The sequence below is a fragment of the Castor canadensis genome, chromosome X (genome assembly GCF_047511655.1).
Source record: "Castor canadensis chromosome X, mCasCan1.hap1v2, whole genome shotgun sequence".
NCBI classification, from domain to species: Eukaryota; Metazoa; Chordata; class Mammalia; order Rodentia; family Castoridae; genus Castor; species Castor canadensis.
In genome coordinates this window covers 80753711-80780829 of record NC_133405.1, presented here as the reverse complement: position 1 = coordinate 80780829, position 27119 = coordinate 80753711, and the positions used below count along the sequence as shown (strand labels likewise).

General features: G+C 39.2%; 1 protein-coding gene across 8 annotated transcripts in view; it reads right to left on the bottom strand.

Annotated features, from left to right (window-relative positions):
* Window positions 1-27119, bottom strand: part of Hdac8 (histone deacetylase 8) — a 205237-nt gene that overhangs the window by 171833 nt on the left and 6285 nt on the right. The window contains exon 5 of one of the 8 annotated variants that reach the window (XM_074063637.1): window positions 20846-25569. The exons of the other annotated variants lie outside the window; for them this stretch is intronic. Coding sequence (XP_073919738.1) covers window positions 25446-25569 — 124 coding nt within the window. The 3' untranslated portion in view covers window positions 20846-25445. Of the gene's footprint in view, window positions 1-20845; window positions 25570-27119 lie in introns of those variants that run through there. 8 annotated transcript variants of the gene reach the window in all.

Sequence of the window (27119 nt, the reverse complement as noted above, 5' to 3'; positions counted from 1 at the left end):
GTAGTATTTTGTGACTAGCTTCTTCAACTTAGCTTTATATCTCCAAGCATCACCCATGTTCAAGGGTCAATACTTCATTCCAGACTCCATTGACTCCCAGGCCTGGTACATGCTAGGCAAGTGTTCAATAACTGAGCTATACCATCAGCCCTTCATTCCTATTTTGATTGTGAAATAATATCCCATTGTATGAATATACCACATTGTGTTTATCCTTTCACCAGTTGATACACAGTTGAGTTCTCTCCACCTATTATGGTGAATAATGTTGCAGTGAACACTGGCACACAAACTTTTGTGTGGCCCTATATTATCAGTTCTCTTGGATTCATGTGCACGAGCACAGACACACAGATAATATACCCTTATCAGTAGAAGTTCTGGGTCATATGGTAAGTCTATGTTTAGCTCTTGCAGGACTACCAAATTGTTTAACAAAGTACTTGTACCATTTTATATTCCCACAAGTAATGTATGAGGGTTCCAATTTCTCCACATCCTTTTGAATACTTGCTAGTGTTCATATTTTGTATTACTATCTAGTGGGTATGAAGTGATACCGCTTGTGGATTTGATTTGTATTTCTCTAATGACTAGTGATGCCAGACATCTTTTATGTCCTTATTGGCTTTCTACACATCTTATTTTGAGAAATATTTACTCAAATCCTTTGCACATTTTAATTGGGTTTTATTGTTCCTTTTATTGTTAAGTTGTAGGAATATATATACATATACATATGTATATATTTTTAAATAAAAGATCCTTATTAGATACATGACCTACAAATATTTTTCCCATTCTATAGTTGTCTTTCTATTTGACGGTATCACTTGAAGCACAAAGTTTTTTTTTAATTGAAACCAGTTTTTAAAAAATGTAGTCCATCCTCCTGAGTATTACATTCATGTACCATCATGCCCAGTTTAGCAAAAAAAATTTTTATTTTAGAGAAGTCAAATTTATCCCCTGTTCCCAGGGATTAAATCTAGGTCCTCATGCATGCTAGGCAAATGTTCAACTACTGAGCTATCACCCCAGCCTTTTAAAAAAAATGTGAGACAAGGTCTCCCTATGTTGCCTAGGGTGGTCTTGAACTTAACAATCCTCAATCCTCCTCCTGCCCAGCCTCTCAAGTATCTGGGATTATAGGCATGTACTAGCATGCCTAGCAAATTAATTTTTCTTATTACCTGTACTTTTGGTATTCTAAGAATACCACTACCAATTCCAAGGTCAGTGTTCTCTTAAGTTATCTGTAAAGTCATAGTTTTAGCTCTTACATTTAGGTCTTCAATCTATTTTCAGATAATTTTAATGTATGGTGTGAATGAAGGCTCCAACTTCATTCTTTTCCATGTGGATATCCAGTTACTCTAGCATCATTTATTGAAGAGACTATTCTTTCCACATTCAGTGTTCTAGTTAGTCCTTGACAAAAATGAATTAAGCATGGATATATAGGTTTCTTTCTTTTCTTTTTTCCAGTGTGGGGACTGGACCCAGGGCCTCAGGCATGCATGCTAGGCAGTCACATCCTAAGCCCTGTATAGCCGTATAGATTTGTTCTTCTCCTTTCCTCTCCCCTCCCCTGTCCTGTCCTCTCCTCTCCTTCCTTTTTTTTTTTTTTTGTGGTACTTGGTTTGAACACAGGGCTTTGTGCTTTTGAGCTCTACTGCCTGAGTCCTACCTCCAGCTCTTTCTGCTGTAGTTATGTTGGAGTTAGGATCTCACTTTTTGCCTGGGCTGGCCTGGCCTGTGATCCTAGTTTTACAAGCTTCCCACCATGTTTGGGATGACAGGCAGGTATCACCATGTCCAGCTTTCATCCATTGAGATGGGGTCTTGCAAACTTTTTTGCCTGGGCTGATCTGAAACTGTGACCATCAATCTTAGGCTCACACACAGCTTCAGATGACATGCGTGTACCACACAGTTATTGGTTGAGATAGGGGTCTTGTGAATTCGTAAACTCCCTGCCTGGGCTGGCCTTGAAGTGTAGATGGCGGCTTCTTCTTTCTTCTTCCTTCTTCCTCCTTCCTCCTTCCTCCTCCTCCTTCTTTCCCTCCCCCTCCTCCTCCTTCTTCTTTGACAGAGTCTTGTTGCTGGGATTACAGGTATGTGCCACCACATCTGGTTTTAGGCTTCTTTCTTTCTTTTTATTTTTGCAATACTGGGGCTTGAACTCAGGACTTACACCTTGAGCCACTCTACCAGTCCTTTTTTTGTGATGGCTTTCTTTTTTTTTTTTTGAGATAGGGTCTCATGAACTATTTCCCTGGGCTAGCTTTTAAACTGTGATCTTCCTAATCTCTGCCTCCTGAATAACTAGGATTATAGGTGTGAGCCACCAGCACCTGGTTTAGGCTTCTTTCTTAACTCTCAATTCTGTCCCACTGATCTCTAAGTCTATCCTTATGCCAGTGATAAACTGTTTTCATTACTGTAGCTTTGTAGTAAGTTTTGAAACTGGGAAGCATGAGTCCATTTCAAGATTGTTTTGGCTGTCCTGGACCCCTTTCATTTCCATATCAATTGTATAATCGTGTCAATCTCTGCAAGAAGCCTAGGCCCAGATGATTTTACTGGTGAGTTCTACCAACCACTTAGGGCAGAAATAATACTGGTTATCTACAATGTTTTCCAAAAAATAGAAGCAAAGGGAGCACTTCACAACTGATTTTATGAGGACAGTATTATACCCTGAAACCACAAAGACATCACCAGAAAACAAAGCCAGAGACTGATGCCCTTTACTAATATAGGCACAAAAGTCCTCCACAAAATACTACAAACCAAATCAAGCAAGTATATATTGAGATAATTGTACACGTGACCAAGTGGGATTTATCCTAGGAATTCAAGTTTGGTTTAACATCTGTAAATCAGTGTAATACACCATATTAGTAGGATCAAGGATTAAAACCATATCATCACTTCAATAGACTCAGAAAAAGCACTTGACAAAATCCAATACCTTTCCATGATACAAACACTTTATTGGGAATTGGATACTTCCTCAACTAGATAAACACAGAAATTCAGTTAGCCATGCGCCCCATAATCCTAGCTATTTAGGAAGCAGAAATCAGGAGGATCTCAGTTCGAAGCCAGCCTGGGGCAATTAGTTCGGGAGACCCTATCTTGGGGGAGGGGGGCTTCACAAAAAAGGGTTGGTGGAGTGGCTCAAGCAGTAAGAGTGCCTGCCTAGCAAGCATGAAGCCCTGAGTTCGAACCCCAGTGCTACCAAAAAGTAATGAAAATTAAAATTCACAGTTAGCATCATTTATGACTTAAGACTGGATGCTTTCCTCATAACATCAGGAATAGACAAAGATGCCCACACTCATCATTTTTTTTAACATTGTGGTGGAAGATCTAGCCAGGGCAAGTAGTCAAGAAAAAGAAAATCAATTGTATTTTTATATGGTAGTAATTCAGAAAATCCTACTTATAATGGCATCAAAAAGAATAAGATGCATAGGAACAAATTTTTAAAAATGCAAGATTTATAATATTGAAAATTACAACATTGTTAAGAGAAATTAAACATGGTCTAAATAAATGGGGAGAAGTTATGCTTCTTGAATGCACATTTTCAAGGAGCCTGTCCTTGCAGAGTGAGGGATGGTAGTTCCAGAGCTTGATATATGCTGATTACTACATGAAAGGATAAAGAAAACAGCTGATGCTTTTTCTGATGTGGGAAGATGCCCTTTAGAAATTTATTCACTTCATACATTTTGGGTGTTTAACTGCAATTAGCTAGAAGCTCCAAAATGTTCTGTCCACCATTTTCTACAGAGCTGCAGTTATTAGAACTTCTGTACATTTCCACGGCTGTTGGTAGGTCAGGACAAGGGCTGTTTTTCTAGCTGTAACTTTTGCATTTAAGAGCACTCCCACTCCCAAGTCTGTAGCCTTTATGATCTAGGGTTATACTTAATAAGCTGCTTCTTACTTCCAAACAAGGTACATTCCCCCCCTTATTTCCAGTACTAGCTGATCAAACCTCTTAAGTTGTTCCAGGAACGTAGTATGGGTGCTTCTGTTGTTGCTTCATTAGATGATGCTATTTGTACCATTATGGGTAATTTCTGTTTAAGAGCTGGAATGGTTACAGCAGATCAGCAGGGGAAAAAATCAACTGACTGGTCAGAGGTGAGAGGCACACCAGAGATGGAAACAAGATGGCTTTCCCAGAAATTGGAAATGGCCAAATTTTCAGTTTTCTTTCCCTTTTTATACCTTTTGCCCAGCTAATTCTAATTCTCTTAGTACCCTGGTGTCTCTCCTCTCTAGAAAACACTCATAATCCTGTTTTATGCTTTTCCCTATGTGTAAATCTATGCAGCTTGTATACTGCTACAAAAAAAAACCCAACAGGAAAACAAATTTCTCTGAAATCTGCTCTTTACTTTATATCGGTACATAGACTATCTAATATAAGATATCTGTATTTTAAAAATAGTAATACTAAGGGAAGCTTTGTAACAGATATATTCCTGAAGAGTCATGTGATAATTGACTTTTCATAAATCAAATCTTGAATTCACCAGGGTAGTTAATTGAAGGAACTCAGTAGGTGAATCCTGTCACAGTGAAGACTTCCTCTATAGAACAAATACTCTATCCAACCTTCTTCTATTTGGCAGCTGAATATTCTTTTTAATTTCCTGAGCTTTATTAAATTGGAACACACCTGTACTTAATCTTTGATCTTTTTTTTTTGTGGTGGTGGTATTGGGGTTTGAACTCAGGGCCTTGTGCTTGCTAGGTAGGCACACTACCACTTGAGCTACGCTCTCCAGACCTTTGTGCTTTTTAGTTTATTTTTCAAGTAGTGTCTTGCTTTTGCCTGGGGCCATCCTCAGTCTGTGATCCTCCTATCTACAACTCCTGTATATCTGGGATGACAGGCACACACCATCACACCTGGTTTATTGGTTGAGATGTGGTCTTGCTAACTTTTTGCTTGGGCTAGCCTTGAACTGTGAGCCTCCTGATCATTGCTTCCTTAGTAGCTGGGATTATGTGTGTAAGCCACCAAAGTCAACCTGTACTTTTAAGACAGTGCTGAAATCACTATTAGAACATACTTACTTTTTTTTCCTTTTTGCTGAGTATAATGATAGAAAGAAGGAAAACAAGCCTACTTAGGACTAGGTGACATATTATATAATCCAGTATTTCTTGGTCTAATGTCTAAACCTTGTTACGATATCTTCTGTGGGCTCCCTTTCCTAACACTCTATTCACTGCTACTGTAACCCAGTTCACACTGCTGTCAAAATGCCTAATGATCCTGTGAGAACTGGCTTGATGGCTTTTACAGATCAAGTTTGTGTGTTTATAACTGATTGTTCCCTCTATCAAAGAAGAGGACTGAAAAACCAGAAAGCTTTGTTACTTGATTTCACAGTATGTCCAGCATGTCTTCTTAGAGATGTACATGTTCTATATTAGTACAGATGGCAACTGGGGTAGAATCCAGAAAACTTAGGTCTCTCTCTTCAGGTTTTGGCTATGAAAAAATTGCTAATTTTACCTACTTCCTTCAACTGGAATGTTATCATGATACCCTTAAAGGCATTTATAAAAAAACTCAAAGTATTAACTATTATAATTATGTACTTCACATTTTTCTTTCATTAAGACCCCAATTCTGATTTAATATAGCTAAATAAATCATCTCTGTGCACACCTGCTTCTCTCCACACAAAATGTGCATGTGCACAAAACACATGCATCTGATTGTGAGAAATCAGAAGTTAGTCCCACATAATGGATTTTCTTTTAACCCCCCACTCTACATTTATAGTCCACTTTAAGGGCTCTGTGCCTAGAGTTGGCAGCTCTAGGAACAGTGAGATCAGTTCGTCTACAGTTGTTCCCAACCTTTTTTGGCTCTGGTACACCTACACTTGCTTCCCAAAATATATCCCACAGTCTGGTGCTCAATGGAATGAAAATCTTTCCTGAGCTAATAGAATATAAAACAGAGGAGGCAATGGGCATAGTTCTGCATTTTAGGGTACTCATAACAACACAGCAAGGCAAGGCAGTAGGAAGGATATAATTGACTCAGCACTGACAGACAGGGGGCTTTGGGCTGTTTTTTTCAAAGACGGGACAGGTTTACATTTATTAATTTACATCTGTCAGCTTGGCCTCCCTGTGACTGAGGTGGACACTAATGAAGAGATGGCTGGCAAGGGAAATGGTGCAGCCAGTAGTAGTATTAAAATAAGTGAGAACTAACTGGCTTGTATAAGGATAAAAATCATGGTTTTGGCCTTATTAGCATAATATTCTAACTGCTTGAATTAACTACCTGCAGATAATGCCTGAAAGAAAACCAGTCTTTAATCAGAAACAAAACTGCACTGTAGGACATAACACAGATAAATCATTTGGTTTCAGTGACCTGCCTTCCACATTAAGCCTATTCCAAAGTTGCCATCTAAGAAGGTGGTAAGGTCATTTATTTATCTGAACAGTTCTGAAAGTTCCATAATTTATACTGTTACTCTCAATAATTACTTTTTTCTTGTGAATGAGTTGAATTCCAGCTATTTATACTATATTTCCTGCAATTAGCAGGCATTTCTGAGAATTTTGTATAAATATTACTATTACTTATTATAATTTTTTATATAAAGTTTTTTTGCCTTAAAGGGCAAACAGAAATCTTCGAAGTTAATTGGGGTTACCTTCTTTTGAATGTATATATGTCCCCTAGCAAATTCACCGATAGGAATTCCTGGTCAGGACATTAATACGAGCTTAACCATGAAGATAGCTCATAGAGGAAGCTCTCATTATCTCTTTGAGAGACTTTGTTGTCTGGAATAAAATCCTTAATTACCACTTGACTCAATCCACCCTGTATGTTTTATTATTACCATTATATTAAAGTATACTAGACAAAATGAGTGATTTAAACCCCTCTCAACTTATGCCTTACCTTGATTATCTCCCAGTTTCCAAAAGGATCTAAAGAGCTATTTTTCCTAAATTCCAACAAAGGCACAGAAAATAAAGGTTTTCAGAAGAAAAATCTGCTGAATTCTAGCAAAGACCAGTTAGGAAGTGAATGTAGTTTGCTAGCTCTCCAAGTAAATTTAGTAGTATCAGTTGTATAAAAAGTTGTGTGGGTAGTTAGAGTAAATATTTTTAAATATGCTAAAAAAAGAAAGCTGAGTTTTATCTTGGTGATAATACAGTAACCGAGGACAGGCTGGAGAAGAATATTATGTTAAGGGAAAGCTGCTAAACCACATGTGACTATCAAACATTCCTTCTTCTTTTTTTCCACAAAGCTCTTGGTTCTTACATATTTAAACGCTGAAAGTAACAATGAAGATTCTCACTAATAGTTCAGACATTAGAAAATTAGAAAGTAAAAGATCAATGAGGAAATAAACAAAAAAAAAAATCTATGAGTTATAGCTACACGTTCTGAATATGTACCTTCAGTTTCCATTTAAGTATCCTGAGACAAGAGGACAGCAACATAGGTTTGCCTACTATGAACAACAGATAGAAAGGCTTACCACAAGGTGTATGTACACTGTACGAGAAAATTAACTAATGTTAAAGATACTTGCCTTTTCTAACAACGACCAGCTTCAGGATGTTCATTATAAAAATAGATACTGGTGATTTCAGGGGAAAAAAAGAAAAAAAAATAGGTGCTGGGAAGAGCAATAAAAATGGATTGTACTTGTCCGGCTACTTGAAGAGATTCCAGAGGCTGAGGCAGGAGGATCACTAGTTTGAAGCCAGCCTGGGCTACCATAGAAAGACCCTCTCACAAAAAAAAAGGATTCCATTAAATAGACTAAAATACATAAAATAGACAGACAAATATCTAATACTATTATAACCAGAACTTCTCAAAACTGTGAAGGTCATCAAAAACAAGTAAAGTCTGAGACACTTACAGTAAAGAGGAGCCTAAGGGGGTGTGATGACAAGATGTAATGTGGTATTCTGGACAGGATCCTGGGTCAGAAAAAGGACATTAGGTAAAAACTAAAGAAATCTCAACAAACTATGGACTGTAGCGATAATAATATATCAGTACTGGTTCTTTAATTGCAACAAATATATCATGCTCATGTAAGACATTAACAGAGGAAACCATGTAAGGGGTATACGGGAACTCTGTACTATCTGCTCGATTTTTCTGTAACTTTAAAAATGTTCTGATAAAGTTTATTAAGCTATAGAAAGTTGTATTTCTTAGGTCATTTGAAATGACTCCATTAATGAAAAGTTCCTGATTCTGAGGGCCCAGCTCATGGGTCTGGTTTAAGGGCAGTCAGAGGCTTCAGCCATGAGAGGACAATAGATGAAGGCCTCCACAACCCTCAGGAATCCAGCTCAGAGAGCCTCAAATTCAGTTCAGAAAGTTGCAAATCCAGAAACTGAAATCCTGTCAGAGAATTTCAATGGCAACAAAGAATTATTAAGACAATAAAGCAAAGCCTGTTTAATTTTCTTCGTCCCAAACAACCCTACAGCTCTAAGGCACATTGTGGACAGCAGGTTTCGCAAGCAGTGAAATCCTCTGTGCAAATGTAGAGCTAACAATTCCAGGAGATCAAGGAAGCCCAGGAAGCCACATCTTTTATCAGCTGCCAACCCCTCCTGAGGGAGGGAGGAGCTGTGGTGGGGAAGAGGCCTGCCCATGGCTTTAGTGACTCCTAGCTCAGATACCCAACTACCCTGTGGTCTAACACTATGATTTCTACAAGTAAAACACACAAACTCCAAATCTGACTTTCTTGGTCCCCTTGCCTAAAGATTCTTGAGGAAAATACTGACTATGGTTAATTAGTAAAACAGATTTCATCGGGGGCCAGTGGCTCACACCTGTAATCCTACTCAGGAGGCAGAGATCAGGAGGATTGCGGCTCGAAGCCAGCCTGGGCAAATAGTTCATGAGACCCTAGCTTGAAAAAAACCCTCACAAAAAAAGGGCTGGTGGAGTGGCTCAAGGTGTAGGCCTTGAGTTCAAACCCCAGTACCAAAAAAAAAAACAAAACAGTTGATTCTAAACTTTCATTCTTTTCTTCAAATCATAAATATTTAATGAAGACCTATTATAAGCCAGATACTGGGCTGATAAAGGAAATCAGTTCAGGAGAACACTCTAAACTAATGAAACAGTTTAGATGAACATCAGATCAATAAATAGAACTGTGAATGAAGTTACTAGAATTTTATTAAACAGAGGAACATTCTTGATTTACCCTTTCGCTCCCTCTAGTGGTCGCTTAGTTAAAATGCAGAGCTTATGTAACAGCCCAGTCTGTTAATGATCGATATGCTGGGACTTTGACACACTGACTGCTTATCTAACTTTGTGAGCACTCCAATCTCTGACTAATATGCGCAGTTTTTCTCTCTCTCTCTGCTTTTCTGTACCTCTCTGTCTCGCTCTCTTTCACTCTCATTTCTGGTTCTGATAATTTCATATCTGTTAAGATATTACCATTGATTCAGTCAACAAATATTTATTGAGGGCCAACCTTGAGAAGGCATTAACTAGTCTTCGCAGTTTAATAACTTTATTATTTAATCTGTAAACATTTTGACATTCAGTAAGTCAACTGGTAACACCACGAGAAATGCCCAAATGATTGAGAATCAATGTTTTCACTCTTATCCTTCCTGTCCATATATTCCAAATTTCACACTTACTCATTCTCCTCACCCCACCCCCATTTCTTATTGAGGATTTTCTATGAGTTCTAGGTAGTCAAGCTGTAGGAATGAACAAAAGAGACAGAAATCCCTACCTCTGTGAAGGTCATGTTCTAGTGGATGAGGGGATGTGGGGTACAGTAAAACAAAATAAATATAATTAAGAAGCAAATTCAGCAATTTTTTTGGATGATCAATAGTATGGAGAACAATAAAATGGAAAGGGCAGTGAGAGACTGTGTATCTTGGAATGTAAAATTTAAAACATAGTCCTGGAAGGTCTCATAGAGAAAGGGGTATTTGAACAAGAACTTGAAGGAAGTGAAGGGGCATTCTCTGAAGAAAGAGCACTCATGGAAGAAGGACCAGCAAAGGCAAAGGCTTAGAGATGGAAACAACATGCCTAGTATGTTTGGGGGACATAAGCAGTCAGTGGCTAGAGAACAGTGAGGAAGAGACGAACATGATAGTTTTCCCAAGACAGAAGAAAAAGGAGGATATTGGGCAGGGCCTGGCTTTGTAGACTACAGTAGGGAACCTTGACTTTTCCTCTAAGTGAAACAAGGAACCAGTGCAATGTGATGAACAGAGGACTGACTGGATCTCATTTACGTTGTTGTTTTTGACAGCACTGGGGTTTGAACTCAGGGCCTCACGCTTGCTAGTCAGGCACTCTACCACTTGAGCCACTCCTCCAGTCCTAATTTATGTTTTAAAAGGATCTTTTTGGCTGTTGTGTGGACAACAGACCAAAGAGGGTCAAGGCTAGCAGTAAGCACACTAGCTGGGAAGTAGTTGCAATATCCCGAGAGAAAGATGCTTGTGGCTTTGACTAGGACCACTGTGCTGGAGGTAGTGTGACATGGCGGATTCTAGACATCTTCTGAAGACAGAATTAAACTTTTTTTTAGCAGACTGAACATAAAAAAGGAGTCTAGGATGATTCCAATATGTTTGGCTTGATCAACCAGAAGAAGGGGTAGTTTGACACCTGCCAAGAAATCTAGTCTTAATCACACTGTCACAAGTTCTTTGGTACCTCTATATGTTTGAACATTTTCCACCTACTTAGGCAAGAAACTGGATCTCGTTGACATTTTCCCTTTCTTGACCTTTAGCAGCCAAATTGATCACCAAGATTTTTTAATGATGCATCCATGATCACTTTTCAGCACTGTCTTTCCTTTTCACACCTTCTGTCACTACCTGTGTTCATACTTTTTTGTGTGGTACTTATAGAGTATATGCTAAGTGGACACTCTTCCACTTGAGCCATGCCCTCAACCCATTTTGTTGGTATTTTTTGAATAGGGTCTTGTTGTTTATACCCAGGCTGGCCTGGACTGTGATCCTCCTGTTTACGCTTCCTGCAGTAGCTGGGATGGCAGCCATGTACCACCACACCTGGCTTTTATTGGTTTAGATGGGGTCTCCTAACCTTTTTGCCTGGGCTGGCTTCAAACCAGGCAACCATATCTCTGCCTCTCAAGATTACAGACAGGTGTGAGCCACGGTGCCTGGCTCGAAACTATTTCCTGATCAACAACTTTGCTAATGAATCAGGCAGTAGGCCAGCTATGATGTTACTAGAAATCTAGCACCTCTTTCTTGACATAACTGGTCTCTTTCACAGCTCTAGGCTATTGGAACTAATTGCAGGGTACAAGGTAGTCAAAGTACACCAAGGAATAGTGAAGGATTGGATGAGTGATTCTGGAGGAGGAAGAGCATAAAAGTTCAAGAAGCTGCTGATGTAGGAGGTTAGTGGGCAGATGACAAAATTTCACTTCACAGGTTTGAGCAAACAGTCCTTCAATTTTTAGCCTGGGAAGATATGTCAGTGTCAAAAGACAATCTAACTGGTGTCACATATCTGAATGATCCAGTTAGTAGAATTAGTATATAACTTAACAGAAAATACTTTTTGGTGCTTAGTGTGTACCAGGCTCTATGCTATAACAGTCTTAACTACTTTGTGAGGTAGATACTATTATTATCCCTAGCTTATAGGTGAGGAAATTGAGGAAAAGAAAGTTTAATTAAGTCATTCATTCAAGGTCAAACAGAAAATGACAGTGCTGGGATTCAGACCCAGGTAATGTGGCTTCAGAGTCCCTGCTCTCAAACCTATGCTAATCTTGTACAGTGAAGGCCCATCTGCCCTTAGGGAGTCCATACTAGGATGCTGATAGTTCCAACAGCTAGCCAGAGCAATAGTGGGCTGGAAACAATTGGTGCTATGAAGAGAGTTCATGGAGGAGGGATGCGGTGAGATGTTATAAATAAGTTCTGAGGAGTCTGACCAATTGTGTTACATGTTGGGGCAACAACAGTGCTGCCCCCATGCCCCCGGGACCTAGCTAACCCATATGACTGTGGCTACAGAGCAGGTGGGTGTGGCTCTTGTGAAAGTGGAAGACCTTTCAGATGAAGAAGGCAACAATGTCTGGTATGTACCGAACTAACAGGGTAAGAGGGATTCACCAGCAGTTTGAAGGTATTATAGATGTTGGAGGAGAGAAAATCTGCAATGAAGTTCATTGGAATAGTATCCCAAGGGCCCAGAGGCTGCCTTAGTCTGTCTGCCTCAACTAGAGGAGTCATAGAGGTAAATGAGAAGTTAGGTCAGATGTGGGGTAAATAGAAGACTCCTTGGACCAGGCGTTCTCAAACACTGCTGTACCTCAGAAGCACCCGGAGAGGCAGTGGTTACAAATGAATATGCTTAGGCTACATCCTGACAGGGTCACATTTAGCAGTCTTCATTTTAGGTAAAGTGCAGGTAGTCTGCAGGCCACATTTCAAAACATATTTCATAAGATTACACGCAAGGTTTGAATAGACTGTGTTGGCCCACTGGAGTGGTGTCCACGGGCAGAGGCAACCCCTGATCCTGACAGAATGGGGCACGTTGGAGCACAAACCTCCTGGGCTGCCCCATGATGGACTTGGATCTTTCTAACACAATATCTGCCTGCTGTCTATGCTGTGGCTGGGGTAAATGGCTGTGACATTCTCAGGCTGGAACCATTTCCACTGCCCCTTGATATTCTTAATTCTGAGTCTTCCCAGGCTGTAATAATTTGAGTTCATGATCACAAGCTGCCTATCCCTCTTAAAGGAAGCATCTCTCTCTCTCTCTCTTCAAAGTGGCCTTGATCACTAACAGCTCTTATTACCACTTGGGGTAACTGACCTTGGTTAGGACTAACTTCGAGGAGAAGTGCAAGGGCAGAGATCTATAGCAAGACAACATCCTCTCCCCATTCTATACCTGCAACCTGATGGCACTAGTCAAAGGCACAGACCAGAGCTGGGGTAAAAGCACACAAAGTTTTAAGCTACAGGAAGGTCATTTCTGCATCTGGGAACCAAATTCCTATCTCCTAAGGAGAATGGATATCAGGGTGGTAAAGATGCAGAGGTGGCAGATGAACTGCTGGTGGTGTTACAGGACTGCTGATGTCTTCAGTTATCTAAGGGGACTTCATTTTAGAAAGGCTTACATCTTATCCAGAAGTATATATGCTCTGGTATAACAGAATGTAGTTCAAATGCACCATTTTCACATTTTGGGGCTTGGTGTGGAGATGGTGCTACTGTAATCACTCCATTAGCCCCTAGCCCAGAGATTCCATTATCCCATTAAATGAATTTATCAAAATATTGCCCTGTAATTGCACCTATTCTACAAGGAAGTCAAGATCCCATTCTTTGGAGGAAGGTGGGAGTGCTGCACAGGAATTTTCCATTGACTGTGTTTTTTGCTCTAGATGAGGTTGTAGGGACACCCTAAGGCCAGAGCCATAAGAAATTGATTAGGAGGTTCTAAACTAATAGAAAGGATTTTGGATAGTGACTACACTAAGGCAGGGATAATCATGACAAGGAAGGACACTCTGCTTTTTATTTTCAGGAAGTCTTAAGGCCAAGGTGAAGAGATGGAAGATCTAATGAAAACTGCTCTAAGATGCTGCCTAAGCTTTTGTTTTATAGAAGCCCTTGATTTGAGCATCTGCTCCTTTGGTGGTAAGGCAAGTCCTACATATTGAGGCTACTAGTTACCCTTGTCAATTAGGGAAGGTCCCTCAGTGTCTTGGTAGGTAGTATCTTTATTTGCTTCATGAGTATAAGTTGGATCCTAGCACCACGAGTCAGTTGAACAGGAAATTCTCTGCAATGCTGGGGGTAGAGTAGGAGGGTAGAGAGATGTTGGCAGCAAAACTCTGCCAAAGCAAAGAATGTGAATCTTGAGGGCAAAAATGGTGTATGGACAAACAGGGAGTGTAAATATACTTACTGGGTGAAACACCAGTCTTAACTTCAGCTGGACAGGCAGTTGAACCTACTGTACCAGGGACTCATCGGAGAAGTTGCTTAAGACTCCCTGAATATAACCCAGTCTGGATATAATAAATGACTTTTATCAAATCCTGTATGTCAAGCTCTCTGCTAAGTTCTTCAATGCAATTATCACATTTAATCCTTATAGCCTTATAAAGTAAGTACTATTATTATCTTCAATTTATAAATGAGGACACTGAGGCACAAAAAGGTAGTAACTGAAGGAGCTAGTAGCTAATGGAGTTGGGATTCCCTATGTGACACTAAACCTGTGATATAGTGTCTTCCTCAGTTCTAAAAGAACTATAAGAACATGCTTCATTCCCTGGAGGATAAGGGTAGGGTGTCATAGGAACAAAGCATGTCTTAACTGATTCCTATCCTGGTGGCCAGATAGGCAGTTTGATGGAGGAGCTGCTGCCTTATGGGTTGCTCATGGAGTGACAGAATGATCTGGCCTGCCTGTCACTTTTATCTAGTGATGTGCCTATTCTGTAAGTGCTGGCATGGAATGGGTATGAGTGGCATATGACAGGGACATGCCCTAACATGGATGAAAGGAGAGGTCTGCCTTGGTGGTGAAATAATGTGGATGACTTGGAATCCAGGCCTCCTTTTCATGCAGTTTTCTATATGCTTGTAAGGGCTAGAGCTGAGGTGTTATGAGTGGCAGAGGAGGTTAGGCTGTTTGGGTAACAAGTTACGTTGTGCATAGAGCTCTTTAGAGGAAATGGAACTATAGCACAGTTCACTTCCATTCACTCCATCTGATGCAAAAGGAGCTGGAGCTCCTGGGACTACAAGCTCAAGCAGCTTTGATCCTAACTGCTGAGTGGGTGGTAACTAAGAGCTGGAGGTCTCATTCTATATTCTTGTAGAGCTTGCCGAGATACAGACTATAGAGCATCATGACTCTATCATTCATGGTCCCCAGGTGGAAGTCCCAGAAACCAACAGCATCCCAGGACAATAATCCCTCCTTTTCCTAGCAGGGAAGCAAGAGATGGGGAGTCCAGCTGGCAATGATCCCACGCTACCAGGTGGAAGGCTAAAATGGCATAGGATGAGAGATCAAGTATCAGAACTGGGAGGAAGAAGGATGCAGTTGACCTAGAAGCATGGGTCTTAAATGCATTATCAGAATGAGATGAAGGAAAATATTGAGAGCCGGGATGCTTCATAAGAGGCGGTTCTCCTCTTACCCCATTCTCTCCTGCCTCTTCTGAGTCTTAGCTCTATTTCTTATCCTTGTCCTATTTTCAGTTCCTTTTCAGCTTATAAATGTTCTTAAATCTCTTAAAACAAAACAAACCAACCAACCACCTCTCAACCTTTACTTTTCTTTGGCCTCTCCATTCCTCTTTCTGTTCTTTCTCATTTGAACCTCTGGATGGAACAGTTTTCCTTCCTTGCTAATTTCCTTATTTCCTACTTACTCCTCAATGGTCTGGGGTGAACTCCCATCACTCTCCAGAACATTTCCTGATGAAGGTCAAACATGACTGACACTTCAGTGCTTATTTGGATTGGCCCCTCCATAGTACATGACACTGCTCAGAGTTCTTTAAACTTCTGCTACCTTGGGATACCATGAGCCTTTTCTATTTTCTCTATCTGGCTAGCCCTCACTGTTCTGCTTTTTCACTGTATTGACTGGAGCCTCCTCCTCCACTGGCCCATTATGAATGAGTGCTTCTTGGGGTTCTGGGCTTAACTTTCTTTTTTCTACCTTTCCCCTAGGTGATCTCATTCATTTCCATGGTTTTCATCACTGCTTGATATACTGGCAACACATCTGTGTCTCCTGTCCCAGCTTCTTCTACCTCTAAAGCTGGCTATCCAACTTTCCTGGATATTATCCCTGCTGCACACACCACCATCCATTCCTGTTTCCTGAGGTGATCTAGCACAGTGGTTAAGCGCCTAAGTTGGAGAATAGACTGCCTAGGTTTGACTCTCATCTTGGCCACTTACTAACCGTGACCAAGTCATTTAACCTCTCTGTATTTGCATGTGTAAAATAGAGAAAATAACAGTACCAGCTTTTTAATGTTCTTATGAGGACACATGAAAAACGCATGTAGGTAGCGCCTAGCATATAGCTCAGTATGTTCATGATTATTATTAATACTCTGCCTAGTTTGGGACTCCACTTAGGCAGGTCAGAAACCTGAGTCATCTTCCTCATTGTTCATCTCCTCCCATATCCACTCTATCATTAATGCTTGATTTTATCTTTTAAAGCTATCTCAAATCAGCCTTCACCTTTTTCTATCCCTTAATCTGTTTGTTCCACCTAAGTACGGTCTTTGTCGCTTTTTTTTCTTTTGGCAGTACTGGGGTTTGAACTTCATGACTTACTGCTTGCTAGGCAGGTATTCTACCACTTGAGCCATGCCTCCAGCTCCCTCCCTTAAAAAAAACTTTAGTTATTTTATGAATAAGATCTCATATTTTTGCCTGAGGCTGGCCTTGGACCATGATCCTCCTACTTATACCTCCCACATAGCTGGGATTACAGGCACACTCCACCATGCCTGTCTTGGTAGTTGGGATGGGGATCTCACTAACATTTTGTTTGGGGGGGACAGGCTGGCTATGAAGTGTGACCTGCCTGATCTCTTCCTTCCTATGAGTAGCTAGGATTACAGGCCTGAGCCACCATGCTGGGACCCTTTTTATCACTTTATTGTAGGTAACTGCTGTTATCCTAATTGGTCTCCTTACCTCCAACCTCTGCTTCCTTCAATCCCCCCTCTATAATTGCAGTCACAGTTATGTCCCTACAATACAAATCTAACCATAGTACCTCCTAACAGAATTTTAAAATTTTGTGATTCCCCATTTCCTATAGCAGTTGCCCACCCCCCACCAGAGTAAAAAAGTGCAAGTTCTTCCTATGCATCACCCCAAACCTAGCAAACCAAGATCACAGAGATCTAGAGATCCACATCTTTCAACTGGGTGATTCTAATATGCAGGAAGCCCTTTGTGACCATTTTCCTAAGTTTCTATCTCATATATCATTGTCCACTTCATACCTTAATAAAACTGGGCTATGTGTAGCTCCCAAGATCTACCAAGATATTTTGCATTGCTTTGCTTTTAATTTTATATCTGCTTTTAAATTTTACATTGCTCTGCTTTTGCAAATGCTGTTGTGCCTTTCAGAAATCACTCCCCTACCTGGTCCTTATCTCCCTAGCACAACCCTTTTCATCCTTTGAAGTCTTCTTCACCATAACCTCTTTACTGATCAATTTTGTTTCACTTTTCTACAGTACTATTTCTCAATCGTTTTTCATTATTGTGCCTGATCTTTACCCAAGGGGCTTTTTAAAATAACTTTTCCTAACCACCCCCAACATGAAATGTTAATATCAAAGATGTTTATGTACTGTGGTTCTTTGGAGGCCTATAAACCATTGTAACATCTAAGTTGTTTTACCCTAAAAAAATCAATTTTTGCTCCCTTAAGGGCACCATTGCCCCTGTGGAAAATGTATGCTACAAACTGTCCACATGCTGCCAGTCAAATGTATCTTCTTGAGGATCATCCCCCAGGGTCACAAGTCCTTTACCAAACACTTATAAAATTTTTGCTTATTTTCTTCCTAATTCTCTGACCACTCCTTCTCAAGACTCCTTCATAGGCTTTTCTTCTCCTACCTGTCCTTCATAAATTTGTGTGTGTGTGTGTGTGTGTGTGTGTGTGTGTGTGTTGCTGGGGATGGAACTCAGGGCCTCACACATGCTAAGCATGTGATCTACACTGAGATACATCTCAAGCCCTCAGTGCCCTTTAATTATTGCCATTCCACAAGGCTTAGTATTTGTTTGTTCCCTTATTATTATAATGCTTCCTAGGTGACTTGATCTAGTTCTTTAGTTTTAATTACCACCCATGATGCTGTTGACACCCAAATCTGTCTCTTCATTGAAGATGATTCTCCTGAGTTCCAACCTCTTGCTATTCCAAGTATGGTCTATAGACTGGCAGTGAATAATATCACCTGGGAGCTCGTTAGAAATACAGATTCCCATGTCTCATCCCAGTCCTCCTGAATCAGAACCTGCATTTTAATAAAATCCCTAAATATTTCTTATGGGCATTAAAGGTAGAGAAAACCTAGGCTGGACACTATTACTAGCTCTCTAAGAGACATTGTCAGTGATATGCTTCATAAGCACACCAATGCTTGCCTCCTCTGTGCCTCTTGATTCATGGCAACACAACTGACTGTCATTCTGCACATGAAGTCTGGGCCACTTCCTCCATATCATTTATGGCTAATTGGTCACCATTCCTACCTGTTCTATTAAATGGCCCTTGAATTTATTTTCTTTTTTATGCTCATCACTGCTGCTTTCATCTGTTCTTGGATAGATTTATCAGAGCAAGGTCCTAACAGTTCTCTAATGATAGTCTCTCTCTGATTTATATGCTGACTATTGCTAGAGTTATTTATAAAATGAAAATCTGATAGTATTACTTCCTCTTGGCTAAAAATTCCTTTAGTAAGTCCTCATTGTCTAAACCTGGGATCCAAAATGGGTTTTAGGAGATCTTTATACTTTCTGAAATTATAAGGAAAAATTGTGTATGTACATTTTCTAGAGACAATGTAAACAGCTCTCACTGGATTTTCAGAGGGGCTCGTGGCCACTAAGCAAGATCAATCAAGTCTACCTATCTAGCTTGGCAGACAGGAATCCTCTCTAACTTCATCTCTGACCACTTGCCTGTAGTTTTAGATTTAATGACAGACATGCAAGTCCCCACAATTTTCACACCCCTGTGCTTCTGCACATGCTGTTCCTGAACTAACCCTGAGGTTATGCACACAACTAGTAAGTACAGGAGCCTAGATTTACATTTAGGTCTTATTTCAAAGATCACAGCCATTTCACTCTACAATGACATGACATTTTACATTATGACTTAGTATACACAAACACACACTACTCTGAATAAGTTTTGTACAATCCACTTTTGAAACCAAAAATGCTGGTTGCAGCCCATTATGTTAATATAATGCTCCATTAATGAATTGCAGCCCTTGGTGTGAAAAACATTGCAGTGGACCTTTGCTGGTACAGGGAGTTCTCACTACTGAGCATTTATTATCTTAGCTCCAGCAGTACCAAGGTTTTGAGGTTTCCTAAGGACATAAAAGCTGTTATAATATGAAAGTATTTACTAATTAATTGACCACTTATACCAGTCTCTGCTTAAGTAATCCACTCCTTTAAACACAAGCACCTAACCCCATCCATCGGTCCATTTTGTCCCTCATAGATTGTCAGGTGTATAAGCTGACAATTTCGTGCAAATCTGTCATGAAATCAAACTACGAACCTTATAAAAAGATGCAGGATATCATGAAGTCAGCACACAACACTAACAACAAGGATCTGGTAGACTAGCTCATAAATAAAGAGGAGAAAAACATGGATAATGATTTTAGAAGGAGTTCACTAATAGGTATAGGCAAGAACTTTCTCAATGGAACCCCAGCAGCTCAGCAACTAAGAGATAGCATAGATAAATTGGGACTTCATAAAACTAAAAAGCTTCTGCTCATCAAAAGAAATGGTCTCTAAACTGAAGAGAACACCCACAGAGTGGGAGAAAATATTTGCCAGCTATACATCAGACAAAGGACTGATAACCAGAATATATAGGGAACTCAAAAAACTAAATTCTCCCAAAACTAATGAACCAATAAAGAAATGGGCAAGTAAACTAAACAGAACTTTCTCAAAAGAAGAAATTCAACTGGCCAAAAACCACATGAAAAAATGTTCACCATCTCTAGCAATAAAGGAAATGCAAATTAAAACCACACTAAGATTCCACCTCACCCCTGCTAGAATAGCCATCATCAAAAACACCACCAACAACAGGTGTTGGTGAGGAGGCGGGGAAAAAGGAACCCTCTTACACTGTTGGTGGGAATGCAAACTAGTACACCCACTCTGGAAAAAAATTTGGAGGCTACTTAAAAAGCTAAACATTGATCTACCATATGATCCAGCAATACCACTCTTGGGGATATACCCAAAAGAATGTGACACATATTACTCCAGAGGCAACTGCACACCCATGTTTATTGCAGCACTATTCACAATAGCCATGTTATGGAAACAGCCAAGATGTCCCACTACTGATGAATGGATTAAGAAAATGTGGTATTTATACACAATGGAATTTTATGCAGCCATGAAGAATGAAATGTTATCATTCGCAGGTAAATGGATGGAATTGGAGAACATTATTCTGAGTGAGGTTAGCCTGGCCCAAAAGACCAAAAATTGTATGTTCTCCCTCATATGCGGACATTAGATCAAGGGCAAACACAACAAGGGGATTGGACTTTGAGCACATGATAAAAGCGAGAGCACACAAGGGAGGGGTGAGGATAGGTAAGACACCTAAAAAACTAGATAGCATTTGTTGCCCTCAACACAGAGAAACTAATGCAGATACTTTAAAGCGACAGAGGCCAATAGGAGAAGAGGACCAGGAACTAGAAAAAAGGCTAGATCAAGAAGAATTAACCTAGAAGGTAACACACATGCACAGGAAATCAATGCGAGTCAACTCCCTGTATAGCTATCCTTATCTCAACTAGCAAAAACCCTTGGTCCTTCCTATTATTGCTTATACTCTCTCTACAACAAAATTAGAAATAAGGGCAAAATAGTTTCTGCCTGAAAGCAAGGGGGTGGGGGGGAGAGGGAGGGGGCTGGGTAGTTAAGGGAGGGGGTGGGGGAAGGGGGGGAGAAATGACCCAAACATTGTATGCACATATGAATAAAAAATAAATAAAAGGAGTTCACAAGAGAATGATGTAAATATCAAGTTGATTAAGGAGACGCTTGTGGGGAAAGTAATAAAATCCTTGAAAATACTAGCAAAATCAACCCTTTTAATGATTATGCTTGCAAAAGTCTCACAGGAAATGCAACAAACTATCTTGAAATATCATGTAATTTTGTTTGAAAAATTAGGGTCCAAACAAAAACATCAATCTTTGCTATATTGTTTGTTTGTTGTAAGAATTAGTGCACAGTTGTATGTAGCACTAGATTTTATGAAACTAGACAAAACAAGCATAGTTTGATAGCACCTAGTTATTCACACTAGCATTCTAATCAAACCCTGCCCCTTCTACTACTTTCTGTAAAATTTTGTCCTGTACCCTTTTTCAAGATGGCCTATATATATATAGTTTAGGAGCCTGGAATTTGAGATCCTCCTGCTCCATGCCCAACTTTGGTCCCCCTTTTTCAATGGATTCACAAAATGGCCTTTTGTCTGTACCAAGTTGCCTTAAACAATGAAAACCTCCCATACACTTCATTTTCTTAGTGCCTGAGCTAAAGCAGGAGCTTAGTAAATGTTTGTTAAATTAATGATTGCAACAGCCTCTTCTGCCTCCATTCTCACTTTCCTCCAATCCAGTCAACACAGTCAGCCTTCCCTAAAATTCTTTAGTAAATCCCCACCAACCCCAGAAAAAAGTCCAGCTCTTTAGTATGGCTTACAAAATCTTTGTAATCTGGTCTTGCTCTATTTGCTCTCACACTCTGGGCACAGTTAACTACTTGTGGTTCTCCAAATGCCTTGTATGTTCCTGGTGCCATGCTTCCATCATTTCTCTGCTTAGAATTTTCTGCTCCACCAATGGCAAAGCAAACTCTTACTTGTTTCTCTGCACGCACTACCTTCCTCGCATGTGAAACTATCTTCCCATTACCTTTTTTGGCTATTGTAAATAAGACAGAAAGTATGATCTTCATATAATATTTTCCATATCTTGGATTGGTTTATTTCCTTAGATTACCAAGAGTCATCTCAAATTTGGTAGGAAGGAAAATATACAGACAACATTTCAATTTCTTTAATTACTTGTGATGCTAAGTATTTTTCCTGCTAGTTTATTATTTGTTTTCTTATTTGTGAATTGTCTATTTGTGTCTTTTGTCCATTTATGTGATTATTAGTGTTAAACTAATTAGAATAAAGATATTTTAACCCTTGGTTGTATTTACCATAACTATTCATTGGCCTCTTTTTATTTTGCTAAAATTTAGTCTGTAAAAGTAATATAATCTCACTGTAGAGATTTGAAAACTAAAGAAAAACATTTTTAATTATGACTAATTCTAGCACTATAAGATAACCACTATTACCGCTGCCACCGTTTTCTTCTCATATATGTGTGTTTTACACAGTGGCAACTGCAGTGTGCATACCTTCTTTTGGCAGCACTGAGATTTGAACTCAGGGCCTCACGCTTGCTAGGCAGGTGCTCTACCACTTAAGCCATTCCACCAGCCTAGGAACAAGTAATTTTTTGGTGGTACTGGGGTTTAAACTCAGGGCTTTGTGCTTCCTAGGCAGGTACTCTCACTTAAGCCACGCCCCAGCCTTTTTTGGTACGTACAATTTTAAGACCTGCTTTTTTATTGACACATATGTTTTGAAATTCCTTATAATTTCCTAATCATCGTTAAAAATAATAGCATAAAGGCAGCAGTAAAGTGTATACTTATCATGCAAGAGACCCTGGATTCAATCCTCAGCAGACAGACAGACAGACAGACATACACACGCACACACACATATAAAACCACAAAAAAGCAAAAAATAGCATAATATTCCTTGGAGTATACTGGCCATTCTCTTATTGTTAGAAATTCCTGTTATTTCATTTTTAAAAAAAATTTACAAGTGACACTGCATGAAAATAGTTCCATATTTTGAATTATTTTCTTACGAAATACTCCCAGAAGTAAAATTATTAGATCAAAGAGCTTTACTATATGTTGGCTATGAAAATGCTTTCTTAAAGCCAGATGTGGGGTGTGCACATGTAATTCCAGCACTCAAGAGTCTGAGGTAGGAGCATTATGAGATTGGGGCAAGCCTGGGTTATAGAGGGAGATCCTGCCTCAAAAAAAAAAGAAAAGAAAAGAAAATACTTTAAGAGGTTAAAATAGGGCTGAAGATATAGTTCAGTGGAAGAGTGCTTGCCTAGCACATGTGAGGCTCTGGGTTCAATTTCTGGTACCACAAACACAAAAAAATGTTAAACCAAACCAAACTCACTAGCAAACTGAATACTATCTTTTTAAAATTCTGTTAAGTAGAGGCTTATTTAGGACTGGACACGTGGCTCAAGAGGTAGAGTGCCTGTCTAGCAAGTGCAGATCCCTGAGTTCAAACACTAGTACCATCAAAAAAGATGAAGTTATTTTAATTTGCATTTTTTGATTAGTAGTAATGAACATTTCCCCATGTTTCGTAGTTGTACTTAAACTCATAAATTGTCAATTCACGTATGTTCATATTTTTTCTTATACATTATACTGAATGAGTGCCTTAGATAATACAAACCTAACACACTTTGTCATATTTGTGTAACATGGGCTTTTTCAGTCTGTTTAGATTTCATTTTTAAAATGGTCAAAAAACTCTTTAAAAGTTACATTGGCTTTAAAATTTTATACAGTCGGATATGATCTTTTCCCTTGAGAATATTTCCTATTACTTCCTAAGTTTAGAAAATGATTCCCTATGAGAAGCTTGATAAATATTCATTCATTCTAGTAGTTTTAATTTGCTTTTTATATATAACTTTTCAATCCAACTGCCACTTATTTTAGTTTATTATAGGAGATGAGAGTATAAATGCTACAAGCTGTCACAATATTGTTTAATGAATAATCCTTTCTACTCTCAGTCACTTATAATGTATCTTTTAATTGCTTTCCCAAATGCAAACCAGACCTTAGTAATTATAATGTATTACCAGCAATGTAAGTAGATAGTAATCCATGTTAAAATTCTGGTTCTACATGGACTCTTAATATAATAAATCCGTATTTCTTCTTAACATTCTTCATTCTCCACAAGCCTGTAGCTCAAAGATCATATAATTAGGGATTGATTGTTAAGTGTCACAACAAAGTAGAAACAGCTACAATTTGGTCTTGCTTTGGTATGAAGCACCAAATGTTAGTAGTTTCACTGAAGATTATAGAAATTCTTTGCTGGGATAAACTTTAGTCAAGCTTCTGAAACTTCTTCTAGGCCCGTCTGTGCATTTCCTTGTAAAATACATTATTAGCAAAGAACCTTGCTACATCAGTTAGGCAGAAACTCCCGTTCCTCAACCTTCATCATTCCATAGGGGACATCCAGTCACCCGGGCCAGGCTTCAGCTATAATCCTCTGAGGTCAGTTTAGACAGATTTCCCCTTAACATGATGTTTCCTTTTGGTAATTTTCCATCTACTAATCTCCATACTGTTCCTTGGCTATACATTCCTCCTTGCCCATGATATAATAAGTTGAGTACAGTCTCTTAGAATTGAGACCCTGTGGCCCATTGCAGTGGTCCTTATATGTACTGTCTTCTTACTATGATTTAAAAGTATCACTGAATAATTTTTCTTTAACAAAGACTTCACAATAATCCAAAGCCTTTCTCTCCTCTAAACCATGAAGAAAATATACCATTATAAGATTATGGCACCAGGAAGGAAAACTGAGCAATATCTTGTAAAAGTGACCTTTTTCTTAAACATTAACAAATTTATGGAAGCATACTTTTACAGACTATATAATTTAAAAGTGATCATGTGATAAAGAAAGATAGTACAGGTACATTAACTAGTAAAGAGATCTCAATAGAAATACCTGTTTTTTTTCTGAAATTAAAGTACATCAGCAAATTCAAAAGACCTATTGAACAGTGCACCCAGATAAGACCAATCACTTTAAATGTGCAGACTGTGGGACTTGTAAAGATTAAATATCATAGTAGATGTCACATAAAATTACAGGCTATAACACCTGGCTGCCAGCAGGTGGCATTTGGCCCACAGCAAAACGTTGAGGAAAAACTGAATCACTGACTCAAGGAAATGATACTAAAATCCCAGGAAACTTTCAGTAAAACTCTCCTTAGAGAAATGTGCTGTACACAGAGTGCGGTAACTGCAGAAATGCAAGAGGAAAGGAGCCTTAGAACCAGTAGGTAAGGCATCAGCCTCAGACACAGTTTGTTCAATTTGTGTTGGGAAAGGAAAAATGGTTTCCCTCCTTACTTCTAGGTTCTTGGTTAGGCTATGAATTACACTGACATAAAAACAGATTTACAGGACAGGACAGAGTCCTTTAAGTTAATTTCATATACAATATGTATGAGGCTAAAATAGTATGAGACTAAAAGAAGGGTCAGACTGTTAAACATTATACAATATCCCGAGCTATAGAAAGGGCTTGGAACTTCTGGGGGATAGTGGAGGGACACAAGGTAAGGCTGGAAAAAGGAAGGAATGTACAGTGAATAAAGATTGTCGTGTTACGTAGATCAGTCTCTCAAGTAATGAAATTTGTCTTGGAGCAGCTCTCTTTTGGTAGATCCTGTTACCACCTCCTCAGCAAAAGGTCTAGATCTGGGGTACTGAGGGACTAACTGGCTTTGGTCAGCCTGCCTAGATCAGGAATAAGAGAAAAATGAAAAAAAGGAAAAACAAATTTATTTGCAGTTCGGCCAAACCAGGAAGTCAGCTAATCTGTCTTTCTCTAATGCATCTTTTATAATAGATTAAACTTATACACTCTGATATCTTTGGGGGAGGATCATACTGTAGCATTATCTATCTGATCTTATGCCAGTGGTACATCATTTTTCATTATTCTAATCTTTTATATTTAATGTCTATAGCATTAGTCCTTCACTACTCTTCTTTTGCAGAATTTTAAAAAATTACTCTTACTTAGCTTTCAAATGTATTTTCTGTCTTAATCCTAAGATATGAATTTCTAAAGGTAGAATTGGTTAATTTCCTCAGAATAGACTGTCAAGAATATTGTTACTGGGTCAACAGGTATGAACTTTTCCCTCCACTTTTAACACTTCCAAAGTTTCACTGTAACTCTAGATATTTTAAAATACTTTTCTACAGCTGGTGGAGTGGCTCATGTGGTAAAAGCACCTTCCTAGCAAGTGTGAGGCCCTGAGTTCAAACCCCAGGTCCAAATTTTTTTGTAAACTTGGCAGGGAAAAATATACCTTGCTTCAGTTTCTGTAGCTCTTGCTTACTAGTGATGATAAACAGCTTTGAAACATAGTAAGTGTGTCATCAATGCTTGTTCAAAGAATAAATGGCATGTATGAAACTGTGTATATATGTGAAGATGAGGAGGTTTAAACAAATACTGTGATTATAAATAATTATAAATAGGTAGGTGCTGGCTAGATGTAAGCTGTGGGCCTGTAGTCCACCTGCAGAGAGGTTCTAGGGGTGCCAAGAACATGCTAAAATTCAGACTTGATATGGGGCAATCCCTAGAAACTGTAATTTACATTTACCACAGGTGTGTCTGTTTCCAGGCAGGATCAACTGAAAGCTGTCCAAAAAAGTTAAGATAATGATATGTGGGTACACTCAAAGTACATGCAGCCATATAGCCACACTATCTTAAGCAGAGTGTGTGTCCTTTGGCAGCAAGGAGTAGTAAGAAGTGGTCAGTATCTGAGTACTCCACTAGAAACCGACCTAGGCCCAGCAGGCTTTCTGCAGTGAATTCAAACACATGAGAATCTAGAGCTGACATGTAGAAGCAGCTGTTTTCTATGAAGCCATGCTACTTTTCTTCTCTACATGCCAAGCCCAAGAGGATACAGAAGTCCTTGACTCAGAGAAGCTTGGGTTTCTCCTTTCATTTTTCAGCTTCAAGGAAAGATGGCCATTTTTTTTCTCCTAGGGATCACTGTCTTTATTTTAAATTTAAAATAAAATAATAAAGCAAGCCAGGGGCTGTAATCCTAGCTACTCTGGAGGCAAAGATCAAAAGGATCATGGTTAGAAGCCATCCCAGGCAAATAGTTTGCAAGATCCTATCTTGAAAAAACCCAACACAAAAAAGGGCTAGTGGAGTGGCTCAAGGTGTAGACCCTGAGTTCAAACCCCAGCACTGCAGAAAGCAAAAAAATAAAACCAAAAAAAGCAAAAGCAGGATGTTTTTCTTTTGTTTTTAA